Source organism: Rattus norvegicus, chromosome 15 (genome assembly GCF_021556685.1).
Source record: "Rattus norvegicus strain SHRSP/BbbUtx chromosome 15, alternate assembly SHRSP_T2T, whole genome shotgun sequence".
NCBI lineage: Eukaryota > Metazoa > Chordata > Mammalia > Rodentia > Muridae > Rattus > Rattus norvegicus.
This window is the reverse complement of record NC_141548.1, coordinates 104,489,138-104,509,771: the sequence shown is the minus strand read 5'-3', so window position 1 is coordinate 104,509,771 and position 20,634 is coordinate 104,489,138. Positions and strand designations below refer to the sequence as shown.

Sequence of the window (20,634 nt, the reverse complement as noted above, 5' to 3'; positions counted from 1 at the left end):
GGTTGATTCCAATCTTTGGCTAGAATGAACAATCCTACTTCTGTAAACATTCGGCGCGTTATTTTGTGTGTGGCCATTTATCTTCCGTTCTCCTGCGTGTCTGCTTAGAGGGTAGAATTGTTTAGCCGTGTGATAATTGCATGTTTAAAAACCTGAAGAATCCCCAAACTGTTTTCCAAACAGCTATTTTCTTTCACGTCTATGAAGATTCTGATTTCTCTAACCCTCATCTGCAGGCTTCAGCCAGCTTTCTTTTTCACTTACTGCCACTATAGAGTGTACAAAAGGGCGTCCTATTGTGCTTTTTTTTGTTGCATTTTACAAATGAGTAGTGTTTGGGGGAGTCTTTTCATGAGCTCTGAGACATTTGTATACCTAGAGAAATATATGAAACATGCTATTGTATCATTGTGTCTGCTTTTGAGATTGAATTTCCCTATATCAGGGAGTTATGTGTTCTCTACAAAATTGGGAGGCTAGTTCATTGTATGTGATTTACAAGTATTCTTTTCACTTTTTAAAAATTTTGTAATTATATTTATGTACAGAAAATTTAGTGTACATTTAACCCAGTTTAGTGGCGAGTTCTTTAGCCTTTACCTTTTCCAGCTTGGCAATGCGAGCCACAGACTTAGGACCCAAGATGTTGCCACCCCAGTGGTGGCGGATCTGTCATTCTAATTGGTCCTAATAGCTTCCACCAGCTTGGCCAGAGCACCTTTGTCTTCTGAGTTAACCTGTGTGAAGGCAACAGTGGTGCATAGCTTCCTGTGGACCAGGTGCCCCAACCTGGCCTTTCCTTTGATGATGCAGTAGGGCTCCCCCATCTTTTGACATGGGGCAAGCAAAAAAACTACAGACCAGCTCAATGGGGTCTACATCATGGGCAATCACCACCAGCTGAGCCTTCTTGTTCTCCACCAAGGTGGTGACTGTATTGACCCCTGCTAGGAGGACAGGCGGTCTCTCAGTTGGGACATCCCCTTTGCCAGCAGCTTTCTTCTCAGCACGGGCCAGCAGCCTTTGCTTCTTCTCCTGCTTTGTCTCTGGCCTGTACTTGTGGGCAAGCTTAAGCAGCTGAGTCACTGTTTGCCTGTCCAGGACCTGGGTGAACTGGTTAATGGCAGGAGGCACTTTGAGCCGCTTATAGAGGATGGCTCTTTGCTGCTGCAGCCTGATGTAGCCGGGCCATTTGATGAGGTGTGTTAGATCTCTTTTGGGCTGGATGACCTACCCAATGCCAAAGTTCTTGGGCCTTTTCTCAAACAAAAGATTGGCCACCTTTTTGGCCTCCTGTTTCTTGGTGATGGCGGGGACTGGGGCTACCTTCTTCCCTTTGGCCTTCTTTCCTTTGGGAAATGTCTTGCTCGGCTGGAGGAGAGAGTTCTTTTCACTTTCTTGAGAGTGTCCCGGTGCTACAGATCTTTCCCTTGGGCAGCTGTCCCAGTGACCGAGTTCACTGAGGAAACAGTGAGTTTATAAGGTTTCCTTAGAGGTCAGTGGGTGGGAGTCTCTCAGCAGGTGTGAGGATGATTTCAACGCAGCCACACTGAAGGTCAACATCCTGCATGGATGATAACTCTCCTGTAGCTGTGTAGATGGAGGCCTCTCCCCTAAGCCTCCTTGACCCCTTTATCCCTTCCCAGAGACCCCTGAGACCATGTGTAATCACGGCAGAATTGCATACATCCATTTGGAAGGGGCGGCCGGATACTCAGGTTCAAGTCCCGTGACACTGCTGTACCCCCTCCTTTCAAGAGAGAGCAGTTAGCAAGCCCACCTCTGCTGCTCTTGGGTAAGCAGGCGCACCCAAACTCCTGAAGATGGCAGCAGTCTGGTTTGGAGGCTAGTCCTGCCCAAGGTGTCCTTTGAAACATGTTTTCAATTTACATGAACTCCAATTTATTTATTTTTGGCTTTTTCTGCTCAAAGCTGCTGTGTCATTCAAGTTCATAAAAATGTATGCCACCACGCTAAGTGTTTATGGTTTTAGCTTATTTCACATCTTTGGTGTGCTATACAATAACACATAATTAGATATTATTGTGCATGCAGGTATGAATTCATTCTTTTGAATATTAAGTTGTGTCAGCAGCAGTTGTTAGAGCATCCTTTGCTCAGCCAGTCAGTGGTCATGGCACTTCTGTGCATTAGTGAATTTTTGTTTATTTTGGAACCGTTAATTGTATGTCACTGGTTTGGATTTCCGTCCTTACGCCAATACTAGGTAGGTCAGTCTTTATTCTTACGGCTGTGTTGGATATTCTAAGCTCTTTGCACTGCCATGTGACGTTTATGACCAGCTTTACAACTGTCAACACCCAACTGGGATTTTGATAGGGATTGTGTGTTCCTTAATGTGGGGACTATTTTCATTTTAACAATTTATTGTTTGAAGCAAAGTCTCCCTGTTGCTTTTTTTTTTTCTTTTTTCGGAGCTGGGGACTGAACCCAGGGCCTTGTGCTCGCTAGGCAAGCGCTCTACCACTGAGCTAAATCCCCAACCCCCTCCCTGTTGCTTTGACTGGCCTAGAACATAGCAACCATCTCATGCTGGTCTCAAATGAATAATCCTCCTGCCTCAGCCTCCTGTATGCTGGATTGTAGGCACATCCCACTGTGTTCTGCTTTCCTTTTAATAATATTCTATCTTGTAATTCAGTGTCATGGCAAGTCTCTCCATACTGTCTTCCAATCACATCTTCTAGTTTTTAATGTATGGGTCTTGTGTTTGCTTCAGGCAGAAATGTTTTATTCTTTTTGATGGTACGGTAAATTGAGTTGTTTCCCTAACTTGTTTTGGATTGTTCAATTGCTAGCAGATAAAATAAAATGCCTTTTGAACATAAATCTTGTATTGTACAATGCTGCAAACCTGGTTTATTATTTTTAGTAGGTTTTTGTATGTGTGTGTGCCTTCCTTAGGGTGTTTTAGATAGAACACCATGGGTTTTGTAATGTATCTGATTTTTTACTATCCTGGATATCATTTTGGCCATTTATAATTTGTCCCTTCTCTTGAATAGTAGGGTTTTTTTTTCAAGATTTAACTTTCAGTTTTATTTATGTGTATGTACATATGTTTGCTGGTATGAATGAATATGTATGAGTGTGTGTCTTTGGAGGCTAAAGAGGGTGTTGGATTCCACTGGAGCTGGAGTTACAGGCAGTTGTGACTGTCCCAGCAATTGGCGGAGTTGCAGCAGCTGCTCCAAGGGGTGCTGTAAATTAAAACCCCAGTCCTTTGAAAGAGCAGCCAGTCTTCTTAACTCTGAGCCATGTCTCCGGGTCCCAGGGGTACCTACTCCAAATAGGTTACTTACTTTTTTTCTTCTGAAAATAGACATTCTCTTTCAGGATGTGTCTGATATTTAAAGAGGTTATATTTTCAGGTGTGTAGTGAATGTTTGCTTGTAATCCCAGAACTGGGAGCCAGAGGCAGGTGCATCATGAATCAAGACCAGCCTTAACTAGAAGAGACACTTGGAAAAACAAAACTAACATGTCATTAGAACACATGCATATCTTCAATCAAATAAGACGTCATACACTAAGGTCGTTGAAAGATGAGTGAATGCTTGAATTGTAAATGTTTGTCTGCAGTAGTAATTTGTATGCAAAATCTCAAACCTGATTATCTTTTCAGTACTTACCTAGAATCATCACCCACACAAAGGAAAATTTCTTTTGGTTTTGGAAAAGATCAGGCATCTTCCATATATGTAGCATTTTTAGAGATTGAGTTCAGAGAGCTTTATGATTCAGACTTGTCTCTCAGTTCATTTAACAGGGCAGAGGTCCCTAGGGTAGCTCAGAGGCATAAAAACACAAGCCCTGGACAGTCAGACAAAACGTGTTAGTTTTTCCATCCAAAGCAGGGTGTGGTTGGCCTGCCTCCGTTTTATTATCACATACTTCGAGAAAAGTCTAGGACGTTCCAGGTTTACACAGAGGAGAAACAAATCGGGTATGTAATTAAAAAAAGTTCAAAGGCTCTAGTCTCCATGGACATACCAGTACACAGACACACAAAGTAACTAAAACTAAAAATAAGGAATTTAAAAATCTTTTAACCTGTCATGCTGTTCAGTGTTACACTTTGTGGACTCAATAGGGTAAAAAAAAAAAAATTCAGTACAGCAAGCATTTATTGAGTACCAGCCGCATACCCAAGCTCTAAATCTGGGCCTGCTCATTAAGCTCAGAATGGTGGTGTTTTGCTCTCTAAACTAGGTATTTTCTCCCTTCAGCTCTAAGATTAGCTTTAGGCCAGGGATTTGGATTTTTGGAGAGGTGGGACGCAGTTCCAAGTTTTTCCAAAAAGTCTCCAGATACTTGATCAGGAGGCCTCCCGAGAAACTCCCCAGCCTGCCTCTGGTTTTCAAGGCCACCAAGCCTCGGAAGCTGACCAGGCAGGTAAGAAGCTGTCCATCAGGGGTGATGGGTGTGGTTTGAGTAGCTGGACCAATCAGTGGAGCCTTCCTGAAGTCAGACTGGGCAGAACCCTTCCCGATGGAAGCCACAGAGCATGCGCGTAGGCGGAGAGCAAAGCTCCCCAGCCCGTGCCGGGCTAGGGCTGTGCACTAGTGCTTAGGAGGGAGAAGGGAGATTTAGGGGAAGGCAGGAGAGGCTGCAGGGCACGGTCTTTTCGGAGGCACGCCGTCAGCAGCGGCGATCCCGGAGGTCCCGGGTTCGGCACTCGCGGTGCAGACGGCTGGCAGTGCCGCTGAGTCACATCAGTCGGCTGTCCTCAGACTGCTGCCGAGATAATCGAGGTCCTGGAGTCACGCTGGCGTCCTAGGTGACGCAGCACACAGCCCAATGTCTGCGTTGGGCCCTAGGCTCGTTCGGATCGACGCTGTCCAGTTCCACCGAGAGTCACATGTCTGGGGACAGTAAAGTGGACCCAGATCCGCCCGACCGGTCTCGAGGGCTTATGTCTTCTCAGTGTCACATAAATAAACAGTACTTTGCCAGGTTCCCCGTCCAGGGCTTTAGGGTGCCAGCGAGTCCGCACCCTCAAGGCTCTGTGGGGCCTTCACAGTCTCTTCGGGGACCCGCAGGAAGAGGCTCGGGATGTAGGGTCTGTGCCCTCTGGGGCGGAGGTATCGCCGGATTCCACTCCTTTCCAGCCCGCCGGCTCCACCCCTACCAAGGCTCCACCCCCACCGCCGGCCCCGCCCCACCCCGCCCGCCGGCCCCGCCCCGCCGGACGCCCCGCCCCTAGGAGGCGGCCGAGCAAGGAGGTCGGGGGCATGGGGGAGCCGCGGCGGGTGCTACGCGGAGGATCGTCCCGAGCGAGGCCAGGCGCCGCCGCAGGCATACGGATCCGGGGAAGACACCTCGGGGCGTGACGCGGCACAGAGGGCGTGGCCCGGGCTGCAGTGCCTGACGACCCGGCAGGGACCGGGGGTTCCCGTGCCCGGGGCGCACCTGGCGGCGGCGCGACCGGGCCGGACCGCGCGGTCCGAAGCCCGCAGCGGCGGCCGGAGGATGGCGCAGCAGCAACTCCCTGTGTCGACGGAGACTCGGAAGTTCACCCGGGCGTTGAGCAAGCCCGGCACGGCGGCGGAGCTGCGGCAGAGTGTGTCGGAGGTGGTGCGCGGCTCGGTGCTCCTGGTGAGCGAGGCGCGCAGGTGGCGGGCGGGCCTGGCCAGCGCTCTAGTAAATCCGGAGCCCACAGGGAAAGGGAGCGGGCGGGCAGCGGGGAGAGCTCTCAGGGAGCTGCAACTTCCAGAGTCCAGAGCTTGCCTTCCTAGGGCTGTTCCTCTCCTCCTGGGAAATTTCCGCCCTCTGTCCACTTCCCTGCCCCCCTCCCCCCACGTTACCTGTCCTCTGCTAACTGGGAAGTTTCTCGGTCCTCAACGCATCCTCGGTGTTCTAGGGGCTGGGTGGGGGGGCGGGCTTGGCAAGTGCCTGGGCCCCAGAGCGTGAAGAGGAGATGGGGTCTTTCCCACCTAGCCGGCGGTCCAGCGTGGAGATGGCCCCGCGGATGTTTTGGGTGGGCAGATCTCTGCTCAGTGTGGTGAGCTGGTGTCCGGGAGCCTTCTTATGAGTGGCAAGGGGTGAGCTTGCTCATTTCATCCTTGGTACAGATTACTCTGGAGTCTGGGGACTTGAGGCAAGCAGAGCAAAGCAAACCAAGATGAACCCAGTCGTATCCGTGACCCCTGGGAACAGGCCTCTGGGTGTGAGGAAGGTGAAGTTTTAAAAATCAACTTTCCACATCCAGGGACTGCCCTGCTGTCTTTGGAAAAGAGGGCACGGTCGGATGCTGGGCTGGTGCCGCGAGAGGAGCAGTCTGTGCTGGAGGGAGCTCCTCAGGGCAGCTGGAAAGGCTTAGCGGCTCTTTGCGCTTGTTTTCTCGAAGGGGACTTGTTTGTGGGTGTGTTCGTTGGAACATGTGAGGAGATGAGTCTTGAGAGTACTGTCTGTGGCCTCTGTGGTGCTGTGTGTGTGGGATTGCCAAGGAGGATTGTTTATGAACACAGGGCAGATGCTTGGCTTTAGTGGCAGATCGATGTCTTTCCTGGGCAGACAGGATTGCATGAACGATGCTGGTGTAGATCTGTGTTGATCTCCATATCTAGTCTGCTCAGTTTGAGTTTTCTGTCATTTGCCAGTCCTGCCAACCCGCCCTACCTCTCTCAGACCTGAGTTTGATCTGTGGTAAACGGGGTTTTCAGTTTTCATTTTTACAGAACTTGGTCAGTTGAAGAATGGACCAGAATCTGGCTGGCCATGTCTGGGATAACTCTGCTAACTTCTGTTGCTGAAGCATCATTGCTTTCTGAAGCTGCAGGAGAGAGTAGTCTCGACCTCTGTGGCCCCTCTCTCCTCTCAGCTGGGACTCCTTCTTAATTGGGGTGCAGTGATCATCAGGGATGTTAGGAAAAAGTGGAAATAATGAAACATTTTATTCTGCTGTGATTTCCACTGTGCCCCACTAATCCATGAGCTGCAGCCCTTGAATATCTGATTCCTGTTTGAGGGTGGCCCGTTGACAGATTACTATCTGTCCCACGTGTGACATGCTTCTGCTGTTTTGGTCTAATGGCACGTTTAGTAGTATGCATTTTCCTTGGATACTCTTAAATATAGCCAGACATTTTGCTGGTGTCCCAACTCTTAATCTTGTCTGTCTGTCAGTCTGTCTGTGGCCATTTGTCTGATATAATCTATGGTGAATTATTACAAAATACGAGGAAGCTGATGACAGCTTAGGTGCAGGGAAGGCTTCTGGCGCAGATGGGGGAATGCAGCCCAGGGGAGGAGTCTGGGAGAGGTTTCAAGACACTAAAAATTACCCATGAATCTCACCTTCCACCCTCTTCCTCTTGCCGCTCCTGTGTCTGCCAGGAAGTCACAGCAGGTGCACCTGTCACATAAATTCTGGCCCATCTCTGTCCTGTGAGCATCTGAGAAGGTAATCTTGATTCTCTTGGGAGGCAGCTATGCCTTGGTCCTTCGGTGCATGCTTAGGTGAAAGTCTTGGTCTTCTCTACTTGGATCACCTGGCCGAGTGTGCTAGCCTGATATCCACAGCGCCCTAGCCTGATATCCACAGCGCCCTAAATGCTCCGTTTTCACCAGATGATTCCAAGCAGCCCCGAAGACGGCCCAAGACGGCGTGCGATGTCAGGGCTTACCATGTGCTTATACGGATTTCATTTTTGAATAGATTCCCCCTCTTTTTCATGGGCTCAGACCTGTGGGCCCTTTTAAATCACGTCTTAATTTGAGGAGCTTAAGGATAAGCATAGGGAAATGATTCTTCTGCGGCGGGACTTTGTTTCATCATCCGAACTAAATGCCCTCCCTCTCTCTCTTCCTCTCTTTCCCTTTCCTTGCTCCCTCTCTCTTCCTTTCTCTCTTTCTCCCTTTCTTACTGGTGTTTGTGAGTCTCGAGCCTTTTGACACACTTTACTGATACATACCTAGTTTTTGTTTTTAGAAACTAGGGATAGTTTCTCACAGGGCTGTAATGTTTTTTTAATGACCCTAATAATAATATAATGTGTTATTCAAGTTTCTTTGAGTAGAAAAGCCCATTTGGTTGTTTGCTTTACGTTTCACTTGTTCATGAGCTTTAGAATATTTACATCAGAGAAAGACCTCCTGAGGGTGTAATTTAACCTTCATAGGCCTCAGTTTCCTCATCTGCAGAATGGGCATAATATTTAGAGCTGCTGGGAAGAGTAAATGAACAGTACAGTTAGAGCTCTTAGTGTAAGCATGTACTCAAACTCCTTTCACTCCGTTAACTTGTCACTTATTTCTCTGGCCCTTGGGGCTCTTGCTCTGGTAGGTGAAGGGTTAGACTAGATTTTTTTTTTTTTTAGAGACTTTTACCTGAGCTCAGCAGGCTTTGATTCTGAACGACTCCATGAGCAGTAGAAATACTACTGGCAGTATCTCATGCTGGAGGAAAAGTAATCCATGATTTTTGGTTATGACCGAGAATCTTCACAAATGCAGAGTTTGCTTTCCATGATTTAGAATAGTCCAGAGGGCCTCGGAGGAATCCCAGAACCAAGCCCCTGCTCAGGGATTGTGATTGCCTTTGGAATTCCTGAAGAAATTTTAACCTGGGGCTGTCAGCTGTGTAAAAGACAGCATCGTAACGTTTCCCAGGTCTGAGAAAATACACTGCGCAAAGAATGCCTTTCTTTACGAGATCTGTGTGAGCGTCGTGGCGCCTTGGCTGGGTTTGCAGATGGTCCCACACTTGAGTATCGACACACAAGTCATCTGACTGCCTGCCCCTGTGTTCTTACTGACCTTATCTCCATATGTTCTGCTTCAAACTCTCCTTGGATGTCAAGCCCTTGCCAAGGATACCACTCCACACCCCTTGACATATCACAAGGAGATGTGAAGTGACCCAGGTCAGGCTATCCCTGGCTTTTCCTTTGTGTTACTAGAGAAGGAAGGCAGGCCAGAGGAGTGGGGAGATAATATCCTGAGCTCTGTGGAGGAGGCTTCCCTGTGTTATCTGAGGTAACCTGAGCCCTGAGCTAGGGGTGTTTTTTGAAATCCTCAGATAAGGTAAACCTCCTTTTGGCTATAACTTTAAATCAGATATGTTAGCACACTGACAACTAGACTGTCCTGGGCTCCCCCTTGCTGTCTCTCTCCACCCTCTGGTGGAGTCCTAACAAACAGAAATGTCCCAAAATACAGGAAGCAGGGTGGAGGCCCATCTCCAGCTAGATAATCAACAGCAGGTTCCTAGCGCTCTAGAACTTGAAGGGCAGTGTGGGCATGAGTAATGTCCCGAATCTGGTTGAACTGGGAGGAGAGAATTTGTGGAACTGTTACCCACATCCAAGACGTGTACTCTGAGCGTGGGGACTGCTGACTGCCTGAAGATGCTGCAGCAGCAGTTCTTTGTCTTGTTAGGGTGTGCGTTCTCCAGAGGCAGACACTGCAGTCACTTACGGTAAACCGGATGACTATGCAAAGGAACACTTTCTAAAAAGAGTCAAGGCTGCCTCGCCTGTTACCTCAGCGTTCAGAACACTGAGGCAGGAGAAGCACCAAGAGTTTGAGGCTGGCCCGGGGTTCCGGAATGAGAGCCTGTCGCAAAAATCACACACCTAAAGGTTTTAAGAAACCGCATGCAGGTTATGCAGGTTGGGCACAGTTGTGCACACCTTTAATTCCAGCACTGGTGAAGCTGAGGCTGGCAGATCTGTAAGTTCCAGGTAGCCTGGGTCACGCAGTAAGACCCATAAAAACCAACCAAAAGCTCCCCAAACAAGGCATGTAGAGTTCTTTACAAATGTGAGCCCTATTATCTTAGTGCAGAACAGACTGGCTGTCTTGATAACGTAAATCTGGAAACAGCATTTATGTAGCACATATGATGTTCCCAGACGTGTGTGAGAACTTCCTTAGTGGGACGGTCAAGTCCTCTTAGGTCATCCCAGTAAGTGGAAGGGCTGGGTCTTGAACCCAGGCACTGAAAGTTTTTACCTTTAGCCCTTACCTACTCTGCTTGCTGCCTCCCCATTTTACTGTGAAACGTCTTTTCTGCATCACAAGGGCCATGCAGTTAGCAGTCAGTAAACTCAACAGTGCTGTCCTCTGTCATATCTGTAGGTCAATCTCGGCTGTAGTGTTAAGTTAAAAACAGAACAGAACCACGTGAAGGCTGAGAGAGAGGCTTCCCCAGGAATGGGGCCCTGATTGGTTGGACAATTGTCCAGTTGGACAATACCATTTGGACAGTCCTGAAATTATATACATACAAGAGACACCCAGTGAACCGAGCAGTTTACTATATATAGAGGTGCGTGCGTGCGTGCGTGCGTGCGTGCGTGTGTGTGTGTATGTGTGTGTGTGTGATGATAATACAAAGAAGTCTTGAATTTGAGAAGCGAGTAGGGGTGAGCATGGAGGAGTTTGGAGGGAGGAAAGGAAAATGATATAATTATACTTTAATTAAAACAATTTTTTGAATTTTAAGCAGGGTTTTAAAAGAAAAACATGAAAAGTCATTAATTAATAGGCAATTTCTCAAAGAAGAGACTATAGTCAGCCAATTTATAGCAAAACAAAACAAGACTTTTGTTCTTGCTAATAAAAAAGCATTAGGGGGTTGGGGATTTAGCTCAGTGGTAGAGCGCTTGCCTAGCAAACGCAAGGCCCTGGGTTCGGTCCCCAGCTCCAAAAAAAAAAAAAAAAAAAAAAAAAAAGCATTAGGCAGAGCGAGATGCCATTTCTGCCTGACAGATTTGGTAAGGTGGAAGATGTACTTGCGAGGGTGGAGGACGGTGTGAAGCACACACTTGGTTCCCAGTGCGTCACACAGCCTCAGGTCCCTGCTCACATGGTACTTATGAGAATTGCATAGCATGAAGGCTGGCGTAGGCTCTCTGAACTTGATACATCACCAAAGAACATTGTCCCATGCTCCCATCTCGGTGCCCAGTATGTAAGTTTCACAGACACTTCTGGCCTGAATGTGTCTGGGAGGCAGTGTTGCTCATCTAGGGCCCAAACTGTGAAATGCTGACCAGGTGCATGCTGGGTAAAGTTCATACAGTGGTCTTAATAAAATAAGGGCCACTTGTAAAGCCACCATAGCTTTGTGTTTGAAGAACGACTTGAGAATGTTTTTACATAGTAGCATGGAGGGTGATGGTGGATTTGGGTTTGAGGCTTTGGACCGGCCTCTCATGCTGTTCTGTAACACCCTTGTTTTGTTACTGACCCATACTCAACATGAGGAAGAGTATTGACCTTCTGAGGGCCAGCATTTCATGTGTGAAAAGTGGGTGTGCACATAGTGTGTATGCACATAGTAGTGTGACATTATAGTGTGTGTGCACATAGTGTGCACGTGAGCACATAGTAGTATGCACATAGTGTGTGTGCACATAGCAGTGTGCACATAGTGTTGTGTGTGCACATTGTAGTATGCACATAGTAGTGTGCACACGGTAGTGGTTCACAGAGTAGAAACTGGATTAAATGAGTTACTTCTGTCAAGGTTCCCAGAATACTCTCTAATACATGGTAAGATTTAGTAATTGTGGCTGGTTGGAGCTAAAAGTCACTATAAAAGGAAGTAAAATCCACGTTGGAATATTTACATTATGAGAACCAAGATGTGATTTTATGAAGTCTATGCAGCGTAATAAAGAACACTGGGGGGAATAGGACGGATAACCTTTTAGCTATACTGTGTGTTCGTGCCAAAGAAACTCAGATTAAAAAATAAAGCATGCGGTTTTGGGCATACCCCATTCAGTGTGTTAGGAGATGTAGTTCCATAAGAATGAGGTGGAAGGGGGATGTTCTGTGGCAGCATCATTTTCTTTAGTGCAAATCTACATGTATGGTGCCTGTTGCAGCCTTCAATATGAACTTAACTGCACTGTGGTAACGCTCCAAGTCTTTTAGATATGGGGTTTTGGCAAGTTCATGTTTTATTTTTTTATCCCCCCATGTCCTCTCCCAAGTCCTAGAATTTATGTGATTATTTTAATGTTTTGGAAATGATTGGTCAGCATGACTTTATGCTTACTTGTGTCTGAATTTAATAACCTGTTTGTCCCACTGGCTGTTGGATTACTGTGTTTCCCTAGTACCTGTGTACAGGCTTGCACACACGGCCAACTGTGTGTGTGTGTGTATGTATGTATGTATGTATGTATGTATGTATGTATGAATGCGTGTATGTGTGTATATGTGTGTGTGTGTCTGTATGTGAGTATGTATGAGTATGTGTGTGTCTGTGTGGGTATGTGTATGTGTCTGTGTGCATGTACACATGATTGCGTATGGGTGTATGTGGTGTGTATGTATGTGTATGTGTGTGTGTGTTGTGTGTGTGTATGTGTATGTGTGTGTGTTGTGTGTGTGTATGTATATGTGTGTGTGTGGTGTGTGTGTAAACTTTTTTTGAGACAAGATCTTCTCTAGATCTTCTCTAGGCTAGCCTTGGCCTGGTATCCACTGTAGTCTAGGCTGGCCTCAAGCTCAAAGGCCATGCTCCTGTCTCAGCCTCCTGAGCATTGGGATTATGGGTGTGAGCTACCATGTCCCTCAGTGAAACAACAAATTCACTGAAGATGAACACACCTCCCAGGTCTCATTTCCCCCTTGGTCCCTGAGTCCTCTGCGTTTCCTCCTTGTGCTTTCTGTTGGCCTCATCGTGCCTTAGCTGTGTCAGGCCTGTGTCTCCAGTTCATGCTGGTTTCTTGTGGCCACAGTGCCTGATGTATACCATAAGAGTGATGCTGTCTGCTGTAGTTTAGGGAATGCAGGTCAGATTTGACCTCTTACCTGCTAGGATCTTCGAGCACCCAAATGTGACTGCTGGACCAGGTACTTAGGGACTCATTTGTCTGAAAACAGAACAAAGCTCAAACACCACCAGTTAAAATTCCCAGCCAGGCATGACGGGACATGCCTGTGATCCAAGCTATGAGGACGCTGAGGCAGGAGGATTGCCGAAGGTCAAGGTCCAATTAACTGTTGGCAGTGCTGCTCTCTCTTTGAACAAAGATGGCAGCTGCTTCTCTTTTCTGATTTGGTTTATGCTATATGCTTTTCACCTTTCCTGGATTTTGTTTTTTGTTTTTGTCCCTGTTTGTAGCTTGAATCATCCCACATTAAGGGCGCGCCTGATCTGATCAGATTTGAATCGTCACAGTGCAGGCTTTTCCCTCCCTTTTTTGTTGACAGGAATAAACACAATCTGGATAACAGATGGGCCAAGGCTGCTTTCTCATTTACTGACTGCTAATCTGAGAGTGGAGGTCAGGGTGAAGGCATGGGCTTCCTGGGGTCTCCTTTGAGTCCCTCGGGGTGTATCCTAACACTCTGTGCTTAGTTTGATATACTATATTTAAAAAAATTAAAACAAAAGTTTGTCTTATTTGTATGTTTGTCTGTATATATGTAAGTGTACACATATTTAAGTGCATGTATGTAATTGTGCATGTATGTAAGTGTGCATGCATGTAAGTGTACATGTACGTAAGTGTGCATGCATGTAAGCGTGCATGCATGTAAGGGTACATGTATGTAGGCGTGCATGTATGTAAATATATATGTATGTAAGTGTACCATGTGAATGCCCGATGCCTGTGCAGGTCAGAAGAATGCATCAGATCTCCTGGAACTAAAGTTACAGTAGGTTGTGAGCCACTACGTCTATGCTGGGAATTGGATGTGGACCTCTGCGAGTAAGCGCCCTTAGCCACTGAGCCATCTTTCAAACCCCTAGAAATTTTGTCTTGCCAGAGGATGCATGTTCAGTCTTGTGGATATAGAAATGTTCTAAGGAAGGATGTTTACCGTGTTAAAAACAGGTTATGGCAGTCTGTGTACAAAACGACTTACTCAAAAAAAGAATAGGCAGCGTCTTGTCCGTGACAGCCCTTGAGGAGCTCACAGATGCAGTGGCAGTTGTCTTTGCCGCAGGACTAAATTAAATGTCAGGTGCATGTCCCCTGCACTCCACAACACGAGAGTGTAGGTGGTACAGCACCGTTTCCTGTTTCCAGGGCAGTGTTCTTGTCCTGGATGGCAGTGGCTGGATGGTAGGACTTGGGCTCATGGGGCTCCAACTACCTTTTCCATTTCCTTTCTTGTTTCTTCATCCAGGGAATGGCCACCTAATAGCACTTATCCAAGAGATCTTTGTGAAGGGTTGAGCAGCTGCAGATCAAGCACTTAGCACATAAGCAGTTGAGTGGGGCTTGGCACATGTAAGTGCCCACTCAGTGCTTGCTGCTGTTGGTCCTGAGGACAAGAAAGAGGAAAACCATATAGCCCTCAAGCACACTCCTTGTGGAGAGTAGTTCCTGGTGCACATTTACAGTACCGAGCAAGGGTGAAGCGGGAGGACATGTAGCCGTGGGGGCTATCGGCTGCGAGAAAGGAAACCCAGGAAAAGGCAGGACTGGGGTTCTGCTTTCGTGAGTTAATAATCCATCAAGGGTGTGTATCTTGGTGCCTATACTGGCGTGCATGGTAATGCGTTCCTGAGGTGAGGCCACAGGCGTATTTTGGTATCGAAGTATTGTCATCCCTGCCTGGGGAAACTGCTCATCTGGTAAAGTGTTTGCCATGCAAACTTGAGGACCTGTTGGTGGTGTGCGTTCATGTCTGCTCGAGGTTCCTTCCCTGAGGAGGTGGAGACAGATCTCTGTGGCTCACGGGCCAGACAGAGTTCTAACTGGTGAGTTTCATGTCCCAGTGAGAGGCGTTCCTCAGAACAGAAGGCAGATGGATCCTAAGGAGTGACATTGAAGTTGTCTTTTGTCTTCCACAAGCACCTGTACACCTTGACAGCACGTGCACACATGTGTGCACACATGTGCACACACACGCACACGCACACATACACCCTGACAACCAGCTAAGAACCTAGCATTCACTACTTATAAAAGAGGCTCTCGTGAAACCATGAAGTTTTGTGTTTGATAGTCAAATCAAAACCCAAATTCCTCTTGTCTGAGCCTCTGGAATATATGGATTTTGTTCTTTTAAAATTATTTTTTTTATTTTAAGTGGGGAAATTGAAGAGCAAGGGAACACAGCTAAATTTTATGGTTTTTTTTTTCTTCTAGCAGAATGGTTAGATGGTCTGTGTCTGTGTATTTTTATATGTGTTTTTTCCTTTTTTTTTTCTGAGATGGTCTAACCATTGCTCAGCTGACTTTGAACTCACTGTATAGCTCAGATGAGTCTCAACTAGGAGGTAGTCCCCAGCCTTAGGCTTCTCGGTTCTAAAATTATAGATATGACCCGCCGGCCTGGCCAAGATGCCAATTCTAAATCATACTTTTGTGAGTTCTTCAATGCTGATCGTGAATCTTCTGGAAAGTACCTTGAATTCTCTGAGAGAAATGTGTAGTATGGAGATAGGAGCTTACTTTTTGTAGATGGAAGGTCACTTAGAGAGGTCATCTGGTCTAGCTTCCTAATTTTAGAGGCAGGTGGGGTCTATCTCGGGCAGTCTATGGTCATAGCTAGTTGTGTTAGAGGTAAAACCAGAGTCTGCTTTATCGACTCCTGGGTCAGTCTCTCAGGCTCATTTTCTCTTAGGCTTTTACTGTGTGCGTTTCCCTCTTTCTTGTTCAAAGAGGTCTTCATTAATGGGATAAAAGAATGTTGACTTTTTTCTAGGAAATTTCTCCTACCTGATTTTATTTCTTATGAATCTGAAGATTGTGTATGGCAGAATCCCTTAGAATTCCCAGAATTCCTTAGAATTCCCAGAATTCCTTAGAGTTGATTCTGTGAAAAAAAACAAAGAAGAGAGTGATTAGGATTTTGGGTAACATGTTTCTCTCTGTCTCTGTCTCTGTCTCTATCTCTGTCTCTGTCTGTCTCTGTGTCTGTCTGTCTCTCTGTGTATGTGTGCATCTCTCTGTGTGTATCTTTCTGTGTGTCTGTATCTGTCTGTCTTCCTCTCTCTGTGTCTGGGACTAAAGGTGTTCGCCACCACACCTGGGCACTGTAGTCTTTTTTTTTTTTTTAAAGCTGGTGCTGGCAAACATCGCAGCTCCCTGGTGGCCAATGGCTCACTTACCAAACACTGACAGGAAAACTCTGGGTTCAGACACTGGCCTTGCCTTCAGAGAGCGTGAATGTAGATGGGGAGAGGAGCGGAGAGCACTGTTTGTGTTGGTGGCTCCCTTCACGAATCTTCTTGGCAGTCTTAACACTCTGGAAGAACGGATGGAGGTCGTGACCAACCCGGGCAGATCGTAGGAGACTGAACTCACCTTTCTGGGAAGTGGAAGAGTAAAATACATAATTTTATGAATCCTTGAGAACTTGCTGGAATAATCTGAATGGGTGGTGTGTGTGCATGTATGCATGTATGCATGTATGCATGCATGCATGCATGCGTGTGCATGTGCAGGTAACTACTTAAGAGCCCTATGTGCCACCAGGCTGTGGTAAGTTTGGTACTCTCTGGCTAGGTGAGAGGTGTTAAGCAGGAGGTCTTAAATATAGCCTTAGATTCCAGCCATGCATGACCAGAACCAGGAGGGCTGTGAGGTAGAAATCCGAGAACACCTACCTCTGTTTCACAGGCCCGGGGAGAGAGTAGAATTATCTGCTTCCTCACTTCCAGATGCTACCAGATAAACTGTGGCAGACAGATGAGACTCTTATCTCCCACTATAAACCATCACCAAAAAAAAAAAAAAAAAGAATTAGCAGTGAGCCATTAGGGGCCCCCATTTATTAATGTTTTAATAAACCATTTTAGCTAATCCACCAAGTACCCAGTCACCGTCAGTGGCGTCTCAGCCGTGGGCACCCCCCACAGCCGGCTGCTTTTCCACCCATACATAGATCTTAAGGCTGACATTCTGAATTCATACCAATGTTCTGAAGTTGATGGAGCTTGGGGAATCTCAGTTTCTCTCTCTCTTCCTTCCCTTTCGCTTTCCCTCCCTTCCTTCCCCTTTCCCTCAGGTTAACCCAGAACTCACTATGTAGCTCAGGCTGGCCTGGACCTCCTCAGCCTTCAATCCTAGAATTAGAACTATGGGCCACCATGTCTGGCTTCCATTCTGTTCTTAAAGGAAAAATGAAAGGAAACCTTAGAAACAGTGGACTCCTACCAGTCACTCAGAGAAAGGGTGCACACCCCATGATTCGGTCCCCATTTCCGTGTAGTCAACTACACTGTCCATAGTTGACGCGCTCTAGGTAAGTGAGAAGAAATGTGACTGTCTCGCACGCAGCGGCCTGGTTCTGTTTGGATGCAATCGTCTTCAGTGTTTTCGAGTACAAGCAATGTCATCATGTCGACGATGAATTATAGATGAACGGCTGTTCCCAGCTCCCTCTTGAATCTCCTTGCCTCTGACCGTGGGTCTCGTCTCTTCAAGACACCATCTTCCATATTGCTATGTGCCTCCTCGTTAGTGTGGCGGTCGTGGCAGCTGTCGTTCATATCTTCCTTTTGGCTTCCTGTAGCCTTTCCCTAGAAGAGCAGGCACTTCCTGTCCTGTCTGCTTTCAGAGCTACGTCCTTCCCTCCTATTACTTCCTTACTCAACATTCTCTTTCTACCAAGACATTTGTGAAGTCTGGAAGAAAAGCAGCTGAGGGGAGATTTTGTTTGGAAGAAGAACCGTGAACATTTATCCCGAATGGAAGGAGATTCATGGGTCTTAGGAGAAGGGAGTGAGGAAGGTGTTTTCCATTTCCTGTTAACAGCCATCCTGCTCACTGTATATGTAGGGATTGTATATGTTGGACTGGGAGTTGTTTGTAATTGACTGGTGGCGAGATATGTATAGAAATTAAGAATATCTACACGTTGAGTGTGGTGGTACCTACCTTTAATCCCAAGCACTCTGAAGGCAGGCAGATCTCTGTGAGTTCTAGGCCAGCCTGGTCTACACAGTAAGTTCTAGGCCTGCCAGGACTGTGTGGAGACACCCTGTCTCAAAAACAAAACAAACAAAAGCAAGGGAGAATAAATGTTTAGATACTTAATAATCCATTGAAACTGATAAAGAGTTTGGGTTTATATGTCATATGTCTTTGTTTCCCTTAATCACTGTTTGCATTTTATAAAAGTATTGGTCCCCAGGAGACTGGAGGAGACAGTGGCCCTTCCTCACACTTAGTCTGCACAGTGCAGTGCAGGGTTTTGGGAAGCTGGCTGGGGTATCGTATTTGGAGCAGTCAGTTTGGGCAGCAGGAGTGCATGCAGAAGTTGGGAGGCCGATGGGTATTCTCCTTAACCTCTGTGGTGGGACTCCTCATGACACGGTCTCTGGTGACTCGAAGGGAGTTACAGAGTGGAAGAGATATGTGGATACCCAGGCACTGACATCAGCTGGTCAGGCCCAGCTCCAGTGTTTGGTTGGATGTGGAAAAGGGTTTCCCACAGTCTGAGTGGAACCTGTTGGGCCATCACCAGCCATGCTGTTTGGCTCACAAGCTGTGAGTAGGGAACTATGCCTTTGAGGTACCCAAGCTCATGTTTCATCGTTCTGCCCCGGATCTTCCATACCTTGACTCTGGAGACAAGAAGATATCTGGAAGATAGCTTGATGTGCACACACAATAGCCGCTTCCTCTTTGTTCCCTGGACCTTGCAGTCCTGGTGTGGAGAGAGAGTCCCCTGTGGATGTGTTTTCTGCACAGTGCCTTTTCCTAATTCCATCTTTTATCCAGCAGTGGCCAGTTTGAGTCCCGAGGGGTGACCAGTGGACTCAGACCAGCAGGATCACTTCTGGGCCTCTCTTCTGCCAGGATGAAGGGATAAAGAGCTGCGGTCTGCGGGCAGCCCTCAGCTGGCTGCTAAGGGAATATTGAGGACCAGCTTTTGTTTCTGCTGCCTTCAGTGCAGCCTTGGGTGTATTCCGAGGGGATGTTTTCCCTTGAAGGACCAACCCATTTAGTATTGAGAAAGCAGGAAGGCAGTTTTCCTGCTCCACAGCGAACAAAGGGCAGAAAAGCAGGCAGGGACAGAGACATCCTGTGCAGCAGGCCGGCCGCCCTGCAGATGCAGACGGACGCACCTCATTCTTTCTGCGTCTTTGGGGAGCTTGGGAGGCTCAGCAGGCCAACTCCACGTGCTTTTCCCTTTATTTATGGTGTTAAATGAGAGTGTTATAAATGTATGCTTTGCGATTTAAAAAGCGGTCACCAAGCTATAAACCTGACAGATTAGAAAAGCCAGACAGATTCCCCCCTCCCTTCTTTGCTCCTCATGAGGTCATTTTAAGTTTGCCTGGGAAGGGGCAATGAACTGTAAAACAAATGTAAACTTTATGTTAAAGTCCTACGTCAAATCGCAGAGTCTCTTCAAGAAGCCAGAATTCTTGCTGCCTTAGACCGTCACATGCTGTCAGAGCCATTCCTTAGTATCTTCCCTCACCACAAGAGGAGTGCATGTTAAAGGAAGAATCAGGAAACATATTGGCATCTCAACGGTGAGAACCATGGAAGAGCAGGCCTTCCAGAGCAGGGACGATGGGGAGGCCTACCTGGGACCCTGAGCAGGCTGCCTGGTCCTGATGTCACACTTCCTGCTGGAGCTTGATGACCCTTTGACGTTGCCCTGCCTCTCTCCTGGTCTGCCTTAGACTTAGATCATTGCCTGTCCTTACAGGGCTCCAGGGTTCGAATTATCTGTGGCAAAAGGAACGAAGAAAAAAAAAGGGACAGACACAGGGACACAGAAAGGACAGATACAGGGACACAGAAAAGCTAGGGTCAGGTGGGGTGGGCTTCTCAGACAATACTCCCCAGAAACTGAGCATGATTGTTACATAGAGTTGAGCAGGGAAGGGGGGAGTTGCATACACAAGGACAAGGATGGTTAGGTAACGTTGGTAGGAGTGGTTAGGAGTCTCTGTAGGGGAACAGTCTTCAGGCCACAGTCAGGCCTACAGCCTTCCCACCCCTCTTGTCCATACCCTTCCTGTTCTCCCAGCGTCCTGCCATGTTGACAAGTACTTGGGTGTTGTAGGCACTGAAGTGTAGGCTCCACTGTTTTACCTCAGTAAATATTTACAGAGCTCCTGTCAGCAGTATGAACTTCCAGGCAGTTTACTTTACAAGGCAGACCCTCGTATGGCGTGGGGTTAACGGTCTTGGACTTTTTTGTCTGCGAAAGTGCATTTGCCAACAAATTGACTAATGGTTTTATTTTAAGGATTGTAGGATTAACATCTCAGATGAGAAGTGTGGGTTTGGACCCATTTAACAAAATATTTACTGACTGTTGTTACTTTACCATCAGCTGAGGACAGACCCCAGAGACGCAGTAAGTAGATTATCAGTTCCCTTTAAAGAGAGACAGAAACTTCAAAAGGAGACATTGGTAGTATCTTGTGGTGGTCTGGGAAAGGCCGCAGTGACAGGCTGACAGGCCAGGACTGGAAAGATAAGGTGTTATTACACTCTAGCCACAGGAAACAGCACAAAGGCCTGGAAGCAAGACAAAATACGTCGTGAAATAGGACCTGAAAGCGGATCAATAGATCCAGCCTGTGGCTCCAGGAGGAGTGACCAGTTCGTGGTGAGCTCCAGACAGGTGACAGGAGCCCAGTGTAAAACACCCTGCAGGATGTTAAGAAGTGCTTAGAAAGGCCAGGCCACCCACCGCCTGTGACCCCACCTTCCTGAATCA

At 47.2% G+C, this 20,634-nt stretch overlaps 2 protein-coding genes across 26 annotated transcripts in view; one reads left to right on the top strand and one right to left on the bottom strand.

The window, feature by feature from the left end:
- Positions 1–677: 677 nt before the first annotated feature.
- On the bottom strand, positions 678–4,167 carry LOC148001160 (large ribosomal subunit protein eL8-like). The gene is made up of 4 exons (XM_087586895.1): positions 4,159–4,167; positions 1,235–1,371; positions 862–1,174; positions 678–737 (listed from the first exon to the last, which is right to left on the bottom strand). The coding sequence occupies exons 1-4, from the start codon at positions 4,165–4,167 to the stop codon at positions 678–680; spliced, it is 519 nt and encodes a 172-aa protein (XP_087443021.1).
- Positions 4,168–5,225: 1,058 nt separating this feature from the next.
- The window catches only part of Dock9 (dedicator of cytokinesis 9), a 264,999-nt gene continuing 249,590 nt past the window's right edge, over positions 5,226–20,634 (top strand). For 24 of the 25 annotated variants that reach the window (XM_087585062.1, XM_087585049.1, XM_087585065.1 and 21 more), the window contains exon 1: positions 5,233–5,619. In XM_087585062.1, coding sequence (XP_087441188.1) covers positions 5,494–5,619 — 126 coding nt within the window. In that variant the 5' untranslated portion in view covers positions 5,233–5,493. 25 annotated transcript variants of the gene reach the window in all.